Raw genomic sequence first — 19,098 nt, 5'->3', positions numbered from 1 at the left:
ATCTCCCTTATGGTGAGAACAAGCTGTCTTTGACCACTTGTGAAAACATATGGTCCAACTCATCTGGTAAGGAGGCACTTCTTATACTGGTGGAGGATATCATCACATTTGCCGAAGATTTTTGCTATCTCACTGGGTGTCATCTTAATTCTTGATTCTTCAGTCAAGGACTTTATTTGCGCTGCACTTTTATTATTATTTATCAAAAGTTTGATGTGAGCTTTTGGTCGGAAACTCCGACCGCGTGTAGGCCCCATCAAACTTTTTTTGTCAGAATTTCTGACAGCAAAAATTTGAGAGCTGGTTCTCAAATTTTCCGACGGGAAAAGTTCTTGTCGGAAATTCCGATCATCTGTATGCAATTCCGACTCGCAAAAAAAACACGCATGCTCGGAATAATTGAACTTAATTTTATCGGCTCGTTGTAGTGTTGTAGTTCACTGCGCCCTTGACGGTCGGAATTTTGTGTGACTGTGTGTATGCAACACAAGTTTGAGACAAAATTCAGTTGGAAAAAAATCCACGTTTTTCTTGTCAGAATTTCTGATCGTGTGTACGCGGCATTAATGTGCATGGATTTGTAGCTGCTCAATTTCAGAGTGAGGACCAAGGTGAACAGATGTAGGCAGTGATCTGTCCATCCTATCCTCCTTCATAGAAGTACATTTATTTCTACAGTACAGGTGCTCTTAATAAGACAGAATATCAGCAGAGGTGGCACTCACGGAATTGCCGGCTTCTGCAGCTAGCCGTGCGGCGTATCTTGCGATCAGGCGGTGTTCCTCATCCAATCGACTCGGGCTGTCAAGTACGCTGTGAAGACAAACACAGCAGTAAGCACAAAGTGAGCAGTCACACAATCCGTGGTGTCAGGAACACAAGCTACAGGCCAGACCACGTTTGTTATATCGCTCACTTGATGAGTCGAGCAAGAGAAGATGTGCAGTATACTCACCTCTCTTCCTGGATGACATCTGTAGGAACGAAGCACTAACCACACTAGCAGTCTATGGGTGGGAGCAATTCAGTGTCACTTCAGGCGGAGCAGTGAGGAACAGGTCCATAGATTACCATGGCGAACCAACTTTATTGACTCCTACATTTTTATACGTGTGCAGATTTACTTATGAGATTTATACTTACAGTGGGGGTCGAAAGTTTGGTCACCCCAGGTAAAAATTTGTATTAATGTGCATAACGAAGCCAAGGAAAGATGGAAAAATCTCCAAAAGGCATCAAATTACAGATTAGACATTCTTATAATATGTCAAAAAAAAGTTAGATTTTATTTCCATCATTTACACTTTCAAAATTATAGAAAACGAAAAAATGGCGTCTGCAAAAGTTTGGGCACCCTGCAGAATTTATAGCATGCACTTCCCCCTTTGCAAATCTGAGACCTGCCAGTGTCATGGATTGCTCTCAATCATCGTCTGGGAAGACCAGGTGATGTCAATCTCAAAGGTTTAAAATGCCCAGACTCATCTGACCTTGCCCCAACAATCAGCACCATGGCAGTTGTCTAGAAAACTGAAACTGAAAATAGTTGACGCTCACAAAGCTGGAGAAGGCTATAAGAAGATAGAAAATCGTTTTAAGATGTCAATATCCTCTGTTCGGAATGTAATTAAGAAATGGCAGTCATCAGGAACAGTGGAAGTTAAAGCAAGATCTGGAAGACCAAGAACAATATCAGACAGAACATCTCGCAGGATTGTGAAAAAAGCAATTCAAAACCCACGTTTGACTGCACGATCCCTCCAGAAAGATCTGTCAGACACTGGAGTTGTGGTACACTATTCCACTATAAAGAGATACTTGTACAAATATGGTCTTTATGGAAGAGTCATCATAAGAAAACCTCTTCTACGTCCTCACCACAAAAATCAGCTTTTGAACTTTGCAAATGAACATATAGACAAGCCTGATGCATTTTGGAAACAAGTTATGTGGACCAATGAGGTTAAAATATAACTTTTTGGCCAGAATGAGCAAAGCTACGTTTGGAGATGAAAGGGCACAGGATTTAATGAAAAGAACCTCTGTCCAACTGTTATGCATGGGGGTGGATCAATCATGCTTTGGGGTTGTATTGCAGCCAGTGGCACAGGGAACATTTCACGAGTAGAAGGAAAAATGGATTCAATAAAATTTCAGCAAATTTTGAATGGTAACTTGATGCCATCTGTGAAAAAGCTGAAGTTAAAGAGAGGATGGCTTCTACAAATGGATAATGATCCTAAACACACCTCAAAATCCACGGGGGATTACATCAAGAGGCGTAAACTGAAGGTTTTGCCATGGCCTTCACAATCTCCTGACCTCAACATAATTGAAAATCTATGGATAGACCTTAAAAGAGCAGTGCGTGACAGACAGCCCAGAAATCTCAAAGAACTGGAAGACTTTTGTAAGGAAGAATGGGCAAAGATACCTCAAACAAGAATTGAAAGACTCTTGGCTGGCTACAAAAAGCGTTTACAAGCTGTGATACTTGCCAAAGGGGGGAGTACAAGATATTAACTCTGCAGGGTGCCCAAACTTTTGCAGACGCCATTTTTTCATTTTCTGTAATTTTGAAAGTGTAAATGATGGAAATAAAATCTAACTTTTTTTGACATATAAGAATGTCTAATCTGTAATTTGATGCCTTTTGGAGATTTTTTTTTAATCTTTCCTTGGCTTCGTTATGCACATTAATACAAATTTTTACCTGGGGTGCCCAAACTTTCAATCCCCACTGTAATCAGTTTTTTTTTATTTAACCCGTTGGGTTGAACAAGAAAAAAAACAGATAGTGTGTACTCGGCTTGAGTGTTCTAGCTCAGATGTTACCTGATGCCTGACAGCTGCTGCCCTGTCAGCTACCTGACCACACACCCCTGGCACCCGAGAATGCATAACAACTTTAAATAAACTGGTAAGGTCTGAAAAGTGGGTTTCAGAACGGGAGAGGAGGAGATTTTGGTATATTCTGTACACTGGCCTGTGCATTATGCTTTCCTGACCCTTGCATCCAGTGCATGACATACTTTTGACCCCCGCATTTTAAGCAGTGTTGACCCCTACATCCAGTGCATTATGCACTCCTGAGCTCGATATTCAGCATTACTCTTGCCCCAACCTTACATTCTGTGCATTACACACTCCTGACCCCTGCCACCTGTGCATTACACACTACCTGACCCCTGCAGTCTGTACATTACGCACTACCTGACCCTTGTCGTCTGTGCATTATACACTACCTGACCCCTGCAGTCTGTGCATTACACACTACCTGATCCATGCCGCCTGTGCATTACCCACTACCTGATCACTGCCGCCTGTGCATTACACACTACCTGACCCCTGTCGCATGTGCATTACACACTACCTGTCCCCTGCCATTGGTGCATTACACACTACCTGACCCCTGCAGTCTGTGCATTACACACTCCTGATCCCTGCAGTCTGTGCATTTCACACTCCTGAACCCCTGCAGTCTGTGCATTACACACTCCTGAACCCCTGCAGTCTGTGCATTACACACTCCTGACCCCTGCAGTCTGTGCATTACACAATCCTGACCCCTGCCATCTGTGCATCACACAATTCTGACCCCTGCCGTCTGTGCATTACACACTCCTGACCCCTGCCATCTGTGCATCACACACTACTGCCCCCGACCCCTGTGCATTACACACACCTGACCCCTGTGCATTACACACTCCTGACCCTTGCCGCCTGTTCATTACACACTCCTGACCCCTGCCATCTGTTCAATACACACTCCTGACCCCTGTCATCTGTGCATTACACACTCCTGACCCCTGCATACTGCAAACCACTATATATGTAAAATATATACTCCTGACCCATGCATTACTTATGCTTTATTGTACATTGCATACTTTTGACCAAAGTGTTTATTAACAGTTGTTGGTTTCTAAGTAGTCACTGTTGGATGTTAGTGAAGGATACAGAAAAGCATATGTAACAGAGCTAAATAAATAAATAAATGACTGTGCAAAGAATTGTACGTGTCCGTTACACTTGTGGCCAAGGAGCAGTTAGGTGCGGCATTCTTTTAGCCCTTTGATCACCGCAAGTTAACATGGCCACGTTAGTACACATTGCGGCATTTGCAGCACGATAAAATGTATACATGCTGTGTTTGGCAGATAGAAACGTAATGCATGTGGTGGGTTTTCAATGTTTAATACATACAATGCTTATTATATACAAATGTAAGCCTGCACAGTTATAAATTAGGACTACATATTCAAATGATGCATAAGCCTAATTGTGACTGGTACTCCTAATCCACTTCAATACCGGACACCCCCTTCCTGCCCAGGCCAATTTTCAGATTTCAGCACGGTCATACTTTGAACGCCAATTAGTCATGCAACACTGTACACAAATTAAATTTTTGTCATTTGTTTGAGACAGATAAAGCTTTCTTTTGGTGGTAATCAACCACCACCACCTGCTATATAGATGAAAAAATAGCGAAAAACATTTTGAAAACAAAACATATTTTTCTTTGTTTCTGTTACACATAAATAATCTTTCTTCATCAATTTAGGCCAAAATGTATTCTGCTACATTTTCTGGGTGAAAATAACCCAAATCAGTGTATATTATTCTGTCTGTGTGAAAGTCAGAGTCCACAAACTATGGTAATAGGTAATAGTCAGTACATATTGATGTACTGACAGTACAAATGCCTCCAAAATGCCTCCAAAATGCGCCCTTTGAGGAAAGTAGACACCAAAAGGTATTTGATAAGAGGCATCCTGAGTTTTTTGAAGAATTTTAGAATTGGTTTTAATTTTTTTTTTTAACATGCTGTGACCTGAGCAGTAAGGATGAGCTCTGGCGTGTTCGCACAGTAAACGTGCAGAGCCCGCCAGGAAGTCGGCACCCGCGCTTCGCTAATCACAGCCAGGCAGACATTTCCCGATCACTGCAGCCGAGCATCGGACAATGTCTCCCTGGCTGTGATTAGCGCGGGTGCCGACTTCCTGGCGGGCTCTGCACGTGTACTGTGCCAAATACGCCAGAGCTCATCCTTACTGAGCAGTAAAGTGTCACTATAATGACACTGTACTGCTCTAGAGAGGTGTTTTTTTTTTACACTATTATTACAGTGGTGATCACTATATAAGCAATTTATTTTTTTAACAAGAGAATAAGCAATAATTTTCTACACTGTGAAACTGTGAATGCCATCAATTTATGTGCCACTGTGTACAATTGTGATAGCCATGATTGGCCACAGCTATCACATGGTACAGGTCCACTGTTATTGGCCCTGCGCCATGTGATCACTGTGACCAATCACATAAATCATCATATTAGTACACAATGGCTATGAATGAAAGCCAACGTGATCGCTGTGATTGGTCACATGGTCACAGGGCTTGTACAATGATCTGTGTTCCGTAGTGTGCAGTGGACACAGGTGGTCACATATTGCACGCACAAGGTGCACGAATTGGAGGACATCATATGATGTCCACTTGGGATAATGGTGCTCTCGGAAGTGGATAAATTACAGCATACAGTGCTCCTAACCCCACAAATAAGAAAAAGTGGCAATTGGCAATAATGGAAAATATTTTATGCGCTTTTGTGTTGCAGATATCAATACATGAATGCCCGATAAAATAAGATTGGATATTTGTGTACCAGAGTGACTTTGAGCACTTGGATATACCGAACCGATCGCCAGTAATATGCGCCCACTTGTTTTCACTACTTCCCCCCACCCCTCTAAAGCAAACAAAATACTGTATATGGAGGAGCATGTGACCCAATCACCAAGCCCCAACATTGTCCCATTCCACAGTCTACAGCCGTGTGTAAGCTTAGACCCGAGCAATATAAAGGGCGGCGTCTCCTGCTTTCAGCAGCGTAACAATGGAGTAGGGTAGTGAAGAGAAGGTGAGTATGTGCAACTGCAGACAGGGGACTAAAGGGTCTCTGTCACTTTCCCAGCGTGGGTGAAGCATGGCTTTATTTAAAGGGTTGAGGCAAGTCAGGATGAGTTCTGAGAATGTATCATTTTTTTTACTTGATTCCAGTAAATGCCTACTGCGGAAAATTAATATACCAAATGAATGGGGACACTGGGACACAAGAGTCAGCACATTCGCTCAAACCAGCAAAGAAAAAGCAATTTTGGGGATGGAGATGGCAGGCTGTTAATGTTGCTGCGGCGTCTGTGGGAGCTGCGATAATTACATTGTATCTTTGGTCTCGGCGTGACGCTTGAGCTTACAGCGCTGTCCCGCGAGCACTCACCAGACAATTCTATCGATCACTAGGAGGAACGAAGCTCGTCGGACTGTAAGATAGTGATAGGAGCGTGTTCTATTTTTGGCCTGCGAGCGGAAAGAACAGTGATCTGACATCTCTTAAAGGGCCAGTCCACCCAAAACGTATTCTTATGGAGGACGTGTTCCTGTTAGATCTTGGCTCTGAACGTTTGTTCCTGTTTGCTGCCTCTGCGCCTAGTGCATAACAAATCTATCGTTTTTTTTTACATTTATAAAAGGTACTGTTCATTGTGGGGTTGTTTTCTATGTCCTTTAACAAAGATATAAAAAAAAAGAAGAATTTTGTAATTGTAGCTCAGGCAAGTGTTATATTGTAATGTGTGAATTGTTGGAATGATTTATAATCCCGGTGAGCTCATTTTATGCTCTAGGCATTTCTTCCAGACAGCAGAGATGTCACTGACCTCACTTTTCTCCACTGCCGTTAAAGTAATTGTCTGAAAAAAAAAAAAAAAGAAAAGAATGTGTGCATCTCTGCAGTAGGTGCTCATTTCCCCAAGATTTGTTCTTTTTTTAAACAGCAGCAAATATAGAAAAATCCCTGGTGATCTGCCAATTGTCCATTGAGCTCCCAACTTCCTGTAGTGAGCTGACAACACCGCCTCTGTTCTACTGAAATCCCGAGCAGTGTTGTCAGACCTGCCCATTTCTACCTTTGCTGGACCACAAAAGAGATGGAGAGGGGGAGGTGTTCTGTAGCTCTGAAGAGAAGAACTGAGCAGGGCTAACAATGCTTGAGATTTTGGTGAAGCAGACACTGTGCTGGCAGCGCACCCTACAGGATGTTAGAATCTCAATGAACTTCTCATCAGTGGCGGCTTGTGTTTTTTTTGGGGTGGGGGCGGTCGGTCGGGTCACCCGCACATCCCCCACGGGGTCGATCAGTAGGTTATTGAGCCCCGCACTTACCTCATCTAGGTCGCGGGTGGGCAGCGCTCTTACGGGCCGCGGCTCTCATTGCGTCTCCTCCTCCTCTGCATCATGGCGGTTTCCGCTGTGCGTCTCCTCCTAAGTGTCCAATAGGATCGCCTGTCCTTTCAGACAATCGGGTGATGGGTCTCAGGACCCGCTTCCTGAATGGCCGGGAGGAGAATCAGTTTGACAATAGCGTATATTAATTTGCTGTTGTCACACAAGTGGGTGTGCTCCACCCTTTTTTAAAGCCTATTAGAGCCTCTGGGGTAGATTCAAGTAGGGGAGCGCACTACTACGGTGGCGCAGCGTACCGTTTTTACACTACGCCTCCGTAAATTACTTGAGCTACGCCTCATTCACGAAGCATTTGCTCCGTAATTTGCGGCGGCGTTTCGTAAAAGTGGCCGGCGTAAGTGCGCGTAATTTAAATCATCCCGTAGGGGGCGTGGATCATTTCCCGCGCCGAACGTACTGCGCATGCTCCGTCGGGAAAATTTCCCGACGTGCATTGCGGTAAATGACGTCGCAAGGACGTCATTTGCTTCGACGTGAACGTAAATGGCATCCAGCGCCATTCACGATTCACTTACGCAAACAACGTAAATTTAGAAAATCGCGACGCAGGAACGACGTGTATACTTACCATTGGCTGCGCCTCCTAATAGCAGGAGCAGCCTTACGCAGAAAGCGCCGTACGCAAACGGCGTAAAACTCGAACGCCGGGCGCACGTACGTTTGTGAATCGGCGTGAGTATGCAATTTGCATACTCTACGCTGACCACTACGGGAACGCCACCTAGCGGCCAGCGTAAGAATGCAGCCTAAGATACGACAGCATAAGAGCCTTATGCCAGTCATATCTTAGGCTACAGTCGGCGTATCGAGCTTTCTGAATACAGAAAGTCGATACGCCGGCGCTACTTAGCAATTACGCTGCGTATCTATGGATACGCAGGCGTAATTGCTTGCTGAATCCACCCCTCTGACTCTAATCACGTGCTTAAAAATAATTTAAAAAAAAAAACAGCTGGAATCCATGCGTTCGGCACCCTGCATGTAGATTATGGGAGCAGACATGCATGGATGGGGGGCGGCGCCCCTTATGGATGGGCTGCCGCTGCTTCTGATAGATCTGTACTTTTTTACAAAGGCAAAACACAGGGGAAATATGCATGCACTGCAGAGATGTACTGAATGAATTTTTCGCTCTTCTTTTTTTTTTTTTTATTTAGCCCAGACATACATTTAAGTATTGCAAGCCAGGTAGTGCTATTTAGTTTTACACCAAGCTGTCACACACCAGCTAGTATCTCAAAACAGTCTTGCAGTAGGGGTGGCTGTTTTTGTAGCGTGATGGACAGGAGGGGGGCTTAGGAAGGTAACAGTTGGGAAACTGCTTAGACTGGCCATTACCATTGTGATGTACAATAGCAGTTCAGAGACAAAAACGCAGTTCTGTACCCCCATCGTTCATGCGGTGGAAGGATACAGTTATTAACATACTGGAAAAAGGAAAAGAAAATAACTTATCAGCACTGGGGATGCACCCTAAAATTATTCAATTTATGGTCAACTTGGTTGACCTCCCTTACCTTAAACCAGCCATAGATGCTGATGGATTAACTTTGGTACAAAACAGCCAGCCCATAGATGGATCGAACCTTGGCCGGTCACTGCTGAACCGGCCAAGGTTCGATCCATCTATAGGCAGGCTGTGTAACAGGATGACCCGTGACACCCAGAGACTTTGTGAGGATGGGGGATACTCCTGTGTCAGCGTCACTGATAACTCTTGGGTCTGAGTCCACCCTGTGCCCTTTGGGCATGGGGTGGCAAGTGAATCATAATTCATGTATTACATGAGATGGGACATTAATAATAGTTCATATTGCAGGATTTTGAGATACTGCAAGATGTTGGTTAATTGTGACCCAACCAGTCAATAGTGACTCATTCTATGATTAGCCCAGACTAGTGACATGCTAATTGAGTCAGGGCCTGGAAGACATTTCATTGTCCTTGTGTAAAGGTGTTAATCCAGGTCTGCTCCCAGACCTCTAATTATGTATGCTAAATACTGTTTATGTGTGGAATGTACTTGTCGGAGACAGAACGTCTGCCTAGGGAACTCAGTGTGTGATGGTGTTTTGTTTGTTATGCTGTTAATGAAGGAATGTGCAGTGATGAGATCATGATAATTATAGGCCGGCGCCGACACGTTTAGAATGTTTAGTAATTAGCCTTAGTGTGTGATTAGGGGGGTGGAGATCTCATTGTCCCTTTGAATACTGTCACATGATTGTAACTGCATAAAAAGCTGAGAAGAAACCATTAAAGTTGTCATTACATTTGAAACCAGAAGCACAGAGCTGATCCATTGATCAACTTGGATACAACCAGCCGGGCTCATTTTCAGCACGAGATTACTGCCGCTAGCCACTAGCTAGATGCTAGCCACTAGCAATAATCATTGTGTTCCGAACACAATAGCTCTGCGGGGGGCATTACACTGACTGCAATTTGGTGGAAGGAAAGAAAATGTATTCATCTATGGCTTGCCTTACCTCCATTCCCACCTGTCCTTATTAGTTTACTGTGTTAATACCTGCCTATTCATAATTACCCCCTGTGCGGTAATTGAGGTAACTTACATGACAGCACCCTGGCTCTACATAAACCCACTTGACATCTGTTGTGTTATTTGGTCTGTCATTTATTTAATTACATAATATTGCCTGTGATTATATGTACTATTCCAATCATTTAATTGCATAGCATTAACCGAGATTATATGTACTATTTCTGAATTCTTTTACCCAACTATGCAATACCTTGTGATTGGAGGAGACTGTATTTACTTTTAGTATTCCTTCATGGTTACGTAAATAAAATCGAACTTTTTTTTTTTTAATTGATTGATTGAAATAAAAAATTACTTAAAAAAAAAAAAGTAGTGAGGTAGTGGTGTGAGAAACAGCAGACTCTGGAAAGTGTTCTCACCCTCTGCAACCAAAGTTGAAGGGACAGGTCAAAAGAATAGTTGTCACTTATGTTGAGGCCAGAACTGCTTTTTATGACTCCTGTGTATTTATGGAAATACTTTTTTGATACCATGACACAAACAAATAAATATAAAAATTTTATGTAAATTCATTGCTTCTCTTTTCAATAAAAACATTTTCGCTGCTAAAAAAAAACCCTTGAGGTATTTTCCATTTAATAAAAAAAAAAAGAAAAAAGAATAGTAGAATTACTTTACAAATCATTTTGCAGGCATGCAAGTCAAATGCATATTCAGCTGCTTGGAATCACATTAATAGTATAAGATTTAGTGAGAGCAGAGAAAGTGCATAGAAATATTTTGATGCTTATTATAATTTCCAGAGAGGTGTTAGTGTCTGGTATTTATGTGATCCGGAGGAAAAGCGTTAGTGAGGATTGTAAGATGGAAAAAAAAGAAAAAGTTTCTTATAGTGGTGGACTTAGCCACACTCCTGCCACTGACCGTGTGCCATTGCGGAGGCGAGCCACATAGTCCGCTATCAGAGTGTGCTCGTCGGGTACCCGTCCGCCTGTGTCCGTGTGTAACCTAGTGACAGCCGGTGAGAAATGAGAGACAATGTTAATGGGCTGAATGGGCAGGGGCCCTTGATGGCAGGCTGTGGGACCAGTGATGACATGAAATATACACAATAACCCGGACAAAATGCAGTCTGCCACCTACGCCAACGCACAGCGCTTCAACCTGCGATGTGATACATTCTACAGAGTTCTGATGGTATATCTGCTGTATTCACTATATAAACAGCGAGGAGTCAGTGTCCTGGTTATTAATGATGATGCTGTGTCTTTGCTACTCTCTGGAGAGTGACAAAAAGCTAGATTGATAAAAAAAAAAAAAAGGGATCTTGTGCGTTGTCCTGACACTGTCAAATGTTGTCATTTCTACAGCTTGGGTACATTTCACACAGCTTTAGAAGAGTTGTATCGACAGACAGAAGCTCCACCACCTACCTTTTTGTGGGTGTGGGTGCGCCAGATGAAATATGAGTGACCATTGCATCATTCATGTTGGGGCGAGCTGGGCTGAAAAGAAGACAAAAGAACAATTAAGATTAGAACACACCGAAAATGTACTTGTTTATCATTGCTATAGTTAAAGAAATATTCCAGGAAACGTGGGAGTAGTAAGAAGGGTCGCAATGGTTACACTGCTTATGCACTAGGGGGCCCGGGCCGCAAGAGCAACTGGCATAGGAGGGGTGGCATTTACTAGACCTGATCAGTTGTGTTTCCTGCAGCAGTTGGAAGCCGGCTTCTCCTCCTCCCCGTCTCGCCAGCATTCAGCTGGCATACAGGTGATCGTGTCCAGTAAATGCTGCCCATGACACCCCTCCTTTCCTTGTTGCTCTTGCTGCCCGGGACCCGCTGTGTGCTCCCCTGGTTCACTCCCCCCTTCCGGATGCTGCAAGGGATGCCTTCAGGATGGACAGAAGTGGAAGAGGCCATTTAATGACCCTTCCTTTCCTTAATGAATACAAGAGAGTGATAACTCACTGTGTTCATTCATACTGGAATTGCTTCAGTTTGTGAATGAACAGGAAGCCGCTCAGCACAGAGCAATTCTCATTCATTCCCTGTTTAGTGCTGCTGAAGCGGCAGAGAAAGGGACTGGGGAATCTCTGTCTCAAAAGTGAGACATCAGGGGTCTGTTAAGACTCCTGACATTTCACAAATCTCCCCAACAGGGCTGCTAAAAAAAAAAATATATAAAAAAAATATGATTTCACACGTCATCCACTACCCTACTGGCACTGTCCACACATCGTCCACTGCCTTACTGGCACTGTCCACTACCCTACTGGCACTGTCCACACATTGTCCACTACCCTACTGGCACTGTCCACTACCCTACTGGCACTGTCCACACATTGTCCACTACCCTACTGGCACTGTCCTCTACCCTACTGCCACTGTCCGCACATTGTTCACTACCCTACTGGCACTGTCCACTACCCTACTGGCACTGTCCGCACATTGTCCACTACCCTAATGGCACTGTCCACTACCCTACTGGCACTGTCCACTACCCTACTGGCACTGTCCACTACCCTACTGGCACTGTCCGCACATTGTCCACTACCCTACTGGCACTGTCCACTACCCTACTGGCACTGTCCGCACATTGTCCACTACCCTCATGGCACTGTCCACTACCCTACTGGCACTGTCCACTACCCTACTGGCACTGTCCGCACATTGTCCACTACCCTACTGGCACTGTCCACTACCCTACTGGCACTGTCCATTACCCTACTGGCACTGTCCGCACATTGTCCACTAACCTACTGGCACTGTCCACTCTACCCTACTGGCACTGTCCGCACATTGTCCACTGCCTTACTGACACGGTCAACTCTTAAGGCATGCAAAGTTAATATTTTTACATCAACATTTGTCTTAATACATTTTTCTAGGTTTTCCTTACTATTTAGTCAAGCCTTGCTAGTTACATTAAGAAAACAAAAAAAAAAAAAGGGGGCACGAACCTCTGTGATCTTTGATCTCTCATGTTGGTCACATAGATCTGCACCTCTCAAAGGTTGCCTACCCCTGGGTTATAGTATCATCTAAGCCCCTTAGTGTGGGGTGGGGTGAAGGGGCGCTCAGTGACAAAGGTTTATAGTATCATCTAAGCCCCTTAATGTAGGGTGGAGGGGCACTCAGTAACAAAGGGTTATACTACCATCTAAGCCCCTTAGTGTGGGGTGGAGGGGCACTCAGTAACAAAGGGTTATAGTACCATCTAAGCCCCTTAATGAGGGGTAAAGGGGCACTCAGTGACAAAGGGTTATAGTACCATCTAAGCCCCTTAATGAGGGGTAAAGGGGCACTCAGTGACAAAGGGTTATAGTATCATCTAAGCCCCTTAGTGTGGGGTGAAGGGGTGCTCAGTGACAAAGGGTTATAGTACCATCTAAGCCCCTTAGTGTGGGGTGAAGGGGTGCTCAGTGACAAAGGGTTATAGTACCATCTAAGCCCCTTAGTGTGGGGTGAAGGGGTGCTCAGTGACAAAGGGTTATAGTACCATCTAAGCCCCTTAGTGTGGGGTGGATGGGCACTCAGTGACAAAAGGTTATAGTACCATCTAAGCCCCTTAGTGTGGGGTGGAGGGTTGCTCAGTGACAAAGGGTTAGAGTATCATCTAAGCCCCTTAGTGTGAGGTGGAGGGGTGCTCAGTGACAAAGGGTTAGAGTATCATCTAAGCCCCTTAGTGTGGGGTGGAGGGGTGCTCAGTGATATAAAGGGTTATAGTATCATCTCTCTCACATAGACAGGAGGCAGAGAAGACAGAGCATTGAGTTATCTCTGGCAGATCTCCAGCCCGCGGCCGAGCCCTCTGCCGGAACATCCACATTAATGAGCAGAAGAAAAGAAGCAGGGAGGAGGGATGTCTGATGGTGCTGCCAGGAACGCCTCAGTCTCTATCCACTATATATACACACGCTGCCAATGTCACCCCGTACCCAGGGCAGACCCTGCTCTTGCTCATGACGTGTGCATCAACTGTGCACTCGCCATTATTTCACATTCATGCGGAGAGGAGCTGCTTCATGTATGTAAGTGTTTATGTGCTGGTATGTACCCTTGTTTCATCAGCACCATCTATCAGGTTTGCCCTCTCAAACTCTGGCAGTTTGCTCCTGAACCCCCGACCCTGCAAAGACCCCCTATAAAGACAGCCTTGTCAATTCCCTCCTTCACAATTCTACTACACTGAACTTTGTTAGCACAATTGTAGGTAACTGTTATCATAAAAGCACCAATTTCCCCCCCTTCAAAAAAAATGTACTTGGCATTAAATGTATATATTTGTGTTAATGCTCAATTGAGCTTTCGGTCACAATCTCCTAAACACATGCATTAAAACAAAAAGGTGTGAAAAGTCATCTGGGGTCATCATCTACTTATTGGACCGAGATCCTGGCTCAGAGATGACACAATAGTGTAAGCTCTGGTTTGCATTGATGCTACTTTGAAATCGCGCTACTTCACCTGAAGTAGCGCGATTTCAAAGTAACAAGGTCGGCGTAATTTCAGGTGCTACTTCATAGACATCTGCGTGGCTTCATGCAGAGATGTCTACTGAAGTCGCACCGGAAATAAGCAAAAGTAGTACTTTTGCAAATCGGTGCAGCGCCGCAAAATCTGTGTCACACTGTTGGAACAGTGCCGTTGCCTCCAATAGGCTGTGACTTGATCTCTCAAATCGCATGACAAATTGCTCCAATGTGAACCTAGGCTAAATGTCTGACACAGATCAGCCTATCAGCCAAAGTTAGAATGTACGGTCTGATAACTGGGGAAGAGGAGAGTGAGAACATGCTTCTTTCTGCCGGCAGCAGGCTGATAGGATCTTATCTCAGTCTAGGCAAAGTCAGTGGACTAGAGCTCAAGCCATATTGCTATCTTAACCCTGGATATACACTCACCAGCCACTTTATTAGATACACCTTGCTAATACCGGGTTGGACCCCCTTTTGCCTTCAGAACTGCTTAAATTCTTAATGGCATAAATTCAACAAGGTGTTGGAAACATTCCTCAGATTTTGGTCCATAGTGACATGATGGCATCACGTAGTTGCTGCAGATTTGTTGGCTGCATCCATGATGTGAATATTCCCATTTCACCACATCCCAAAGGTGCTCTATTGGATGAGATCTGGTGAGTGTGGAGGCCATTGGAGTTCAGTGATCTCATTGTCATGTTCAAGAAACCAGTGGTGAGATGATTGGAGCTTTGTGACCTGGTGCATTATCCTGCTGGAAGGAGCCATCAGAAGATGGGTACACTGTAGCCATAAAGGGATGGGCATGGTCAGCAACAATACTCAGGTAGGCCGTGAGGTTTAAACGATGCTCAATTGGTACTAAGGGGGCCAAAGTGTGCCAAGAAAATATGCCGCGCACCATTACACCACCAGCCTGAACCATTGATACAAGGCAGGATGGATCCATGCTTTACACCAAATTCTGACCCTTCCATCTGAATGTCGCAGCTGAAATCAAGACTCATCAGACCAGGCAACGTTTTTCCAATCTTCTATTGTCCAATTTTGGTGTGAACTGTGGCCTCCGTTTTCTATTTATCCTGGTCTTTTGCTCCAAGGTTCGATGTGTTGTGCAGTCAGAGATAGTATTCTGCATACCTTGGTTGGAATGAGAGGTTATTTGAGTTGCTGTTGCCTTTCTATCATCTTGAACCTGCCCATTCTCCTCTGACTCTTTTCGTCCACGCAACTGCCGCTCACTGAATATTTTCTCTTTTCAGATCATTCTCTGTAAACCCGAGAGATGATTGTGCGTGAAAAGTCCACTAGATCAACAGATTTTGAAATACTTAGACCGTCCACCTGGCACCAACAACCATGCCATGTTCAAAGTCACTTAAAGGGGTTGTAAACGTTTTTTTTTTTTTTTTTTTATAAATAGGTTCCTTTAAGCTAGTGCATTATTGGTTCTCTTACCTTTTCCTTCAATTTCCCTTCTAAATGTTTTTTTTCTTTGTCTGTCTGAATTTCTCACTTCCTGTTCCTCTTCCGTAAGCTTGCCCCCATCATCCGAGCCGTTCTGGCTGGGGGTTAGTCAGCGTGCTCGCCCCCTCCCTTGCTTGGGACTACATCCCTGCGGGGAGACGCTGTGAACACAATGCACTAGCTTAACCACTTCAGCCCCGGACCATTATGCAGCTAAAGGACCAGGCGATTCGGCACTGCGTCGCTTTAACTGACAACTAACTACGTCGTGCGACGTAGCTCCCAATCAAAATTGGCGTCCTTTTTTTCCCACAAATAGAGCTTTCCTTTGGTGGTATTTGATCACCTCTGCGTTTTTTTATTTTTTGCGCTATAAACAAAAATAGAGTGACAATTTTGAAAAAAAATCAATATTTTTTACTTTTTGCTATAATATATATTCCCCAAAAGTATATATAAAAAACATTTTTTTTCCTCAGTTTAGGCCGATACGTATTCTTCTACATATTTTTGGTAAAAAAATTGCAATAAGCGTTTATGGACTGGTTTGCGCAAAAGTTTAAGCGTTTACAAAATAGGGGATAGTTTTATGGCATTTTTATTAAAAATTTATTTTTTACTAGTAATGGCGGCGATCAGCGATTTTTATCGTGACTGCAACATTATGGCGGACACACCAGACACTTTTGACACTATTTTGGGACCATTGTCATATTTACAGCAAACAGTGCTATAAAAATGCACTGATTACTGTGAAAATGACACTGGCCATGAGGGGGTTAACCTGTAGGGGGCGCTAAAGGGGTTAAGTGTTCCCTAATGTGTGTTCCTTACTGTAGGGGGGCGTGGCTGGGAGTGTGACATTACTGATCGTCATTCTCTATGACAGGGAACAGATGATCAGTGACAGGCTCACTAGGAAGCACAGGGAGAGGTTTGTTTACACTCTCCACGTTCTTCAGCTCTGTGACCCGATCGCGGGACACCGCCGGCGATCGGGTCCACGCGTCCCGCGGGTGCGGTCACGGAGCACAGGACCAGGTCGCAAGCGCGCCTGCGGCGGCGCGCTCGAGACCCACAGCTGGGCTTCTTAAAAGGGACGTACCTGTACGTCCATATGCCCAGCCGTGCCATTCTGTCGACGTATTTAGTCGCGCGGCGGTCCTTAACGGTTAAAGAAACCTATTTAGAAAATAAAAAACAAACCTTTAAATCCCCTTTCTTCCCCATTCTGATGCTTGGTTTGAACAGTGAGTCGTCTTCATAACATATAGAGGTAAAGTCTTTTTTCCCCAGGACTAAAGAAACCCAATTATTATCACATTTCATTGTGAGACCTTCAATGCATTTTACTGGACTCTACAGTATATTGCATACGTGTCCTTAGAAGACCTTTACCCAATGCTGTCCTATATCTCTTCATTACCCAATGCGGTCCTATATCTCTTCATACATTCTAGGATTTTATTTGCACTTTATTGTTCACTAGCAATCAAACATTTTCTTCTCCTTTTCCCCAACTGTATTTCATTGAATGTATAAACTACCAGGGCCTGGAGGCTAAACCTTAAAGCATAAATAAACCCAAATCACAAACATTTATTATATTACAGCTTACAAGTTTTTAGATGTGATGGCTGCTTTGGTTTCCTTTTTTAAGCTTTCTGTTTTTCATCTGGCGATCCAGCCAGCAAGTCTGTTGTTTTTCAACAGCACAAGCTCTCCAGCAGGATGTATCAGTTTACACAGATAAGACAAACCATTTAACATTGGCAGGGGTGATTATAATGATCAGTTTTTACTAGTTATTCATGCAAAACTGAAAAAAGAAAACTAATGCAACCACCACATCTAATGGATTGGTAAGCTGCACAATTTGGGTTTAATACCGATTTAAACAGGCCGTCATATATCTCATCAGTCATTTAACCATCCATATAATTTTTCCAGATATTCTGACTCAGTCTAATGCACATTTATATAGCTCTGACACATACCACAGAGAATGCTGAAACGACACAGCCTCTGCACAAGGGTGCAACGGATCGTCATTGATCCGTGATCCGAACGGGTCAACGTCCGCGGATCAGCACACCCTGCGGTCCGCGGATTGAGCTCATAGGAAAGGCAGAGGCTTCGGCCTAGCTCCTGAGCGGCGGCCATCATGGTACACCCGGCGGCGGCCTAGGTGAGCTGCTCAGAGCAGCGCTGACTTGGGAGATGTGGACATTACAGTGGGGGAGACGTGGGCATTACAATGGGGGAGATGTGGACATTACAGTGGGGGAGATGGGGGGAGATGTGGACATTACAGTGGGGGAGATGACGTGGACATTACAGTGGGGGAGATGGGGAGAGATGACGTGGACATTACAGTGGGGGAGATGACATGGACATTACAGTGGGGGAGAGGACGTGGACATTACAGTGGGGGAGATGACGTGGACATTACAGTGGGGGAGATGACGTGGACATTACAGTGGGGGAGATGACGGGGACATTACAGTGGGGGAGAGGACGTGGACATTACAGTGGGGGAGATGACGTGGACATTACAGTGGGGGAGATGACGTGGACATTACAGTGGGGGAGAGGACGTGGACATTACAGTGGGGGAGAGGACGTGGACATTACAGTGGGGGAGAGGACGTGGACATTACAGTGGGGGAGAGGACGTGGACATTACAGTGGGGGAGAGGACGTGGACGTGAGAGGACGTGGACATTACAGTGGGGGAGATGGCGTGGACATTACAGTGGGGGAGAGGATGTGGACATTACAGTGGGGGAGAGGACGTGGACATTACAGTGGGGGAGAGGACGTGGACATTACAGTGGGGGAGATGGCGTGGACATTACAGTGGGGGAGAGGACGTGGACATTACAGTGGGGGAGAGGACGTGGACATTACAGTGGGGGAGATGACGTGGACATTACAGTGGGGGAAGATGACGTGGACATTACAGTGGGGGAGAGGACGTGGACATTACAGTGGGGGAGAGGACGTGGACATTACAGTGGGGGAGAGGACGTGGACATTACAGTGGGGGAGAGGACGTGGACATTACAGGGGGGGGGGGATGGGGATATTAGTGGGGGGAGATGTGGATATTACAGTGGGGACTATATATGGTGGTGATCCGAAAAATGATCCGATCTGTGGCTCTGATCCGAGGAACGATCCAAACCGTGAGTTTTTTTATCCGTTGCACCCCTACTCTGCACCAGAGGAACTTACACACCAATGACCCACCACAGTCACACTATTATTATTATACATTCATATAACAGATGATGTCCTTGGGACGAAACGCGTCGGAAAGA

At 44.7% G+C, this 19,098-nt stretch overlaps 1 protein-coding gene across 8 annotated transcripts in view; it reads right to left on the bottom strand.

Moving 5' to 3' along the window:
- Positions 1-19,098, bottom strand: part of DTNB (dystrobrevin beta) — a 241,174-nt gene that overhangs the window by 71,191 nt on the left and 150,885 nt on the right. For 7 of the 8 annotated variants that reach the window (XM_040348235.1, XM_040348233.1, XM_040348231.1 and 4 more), the window contains 3 exons: positions 11,253-11,324; positions 10,744-10,827; positions 726-813 (listed from right to left, as the gene is read on the bottom strand). In XM_040348235.1, coding sequence (XP_040204169.1) covers positions 726-813; positions 10,744-10,827; positions 11,253-11,324 — 244 coding nt within the window. The remainder of the gene's footprint in view (positions 1-725; positions 814-10,743; positions 10,828-11,252; positions 11,325-19,098) is intronic. The other variant, XM_040348234.1, reaches the window with a different exon arrangement.

The sequence above is a fragment of the Rana temporaria genome, chromosome 4 (assembly GCF_905171775.1).
Source record: "Rana temporaria chromosome 4, aRanTem1.1, whole genome shotgun sequence".
NCBI lineage: Eukaryota > Metazoa > Chordata > Amphibia > Anura > Ranidae > Rana > Rana temporaria.
The sequence above is the reverse complement of the archived record's forward strand: the minus strand, read 5'-3'. Positions and strand labels throughout refer to the sequence as shown.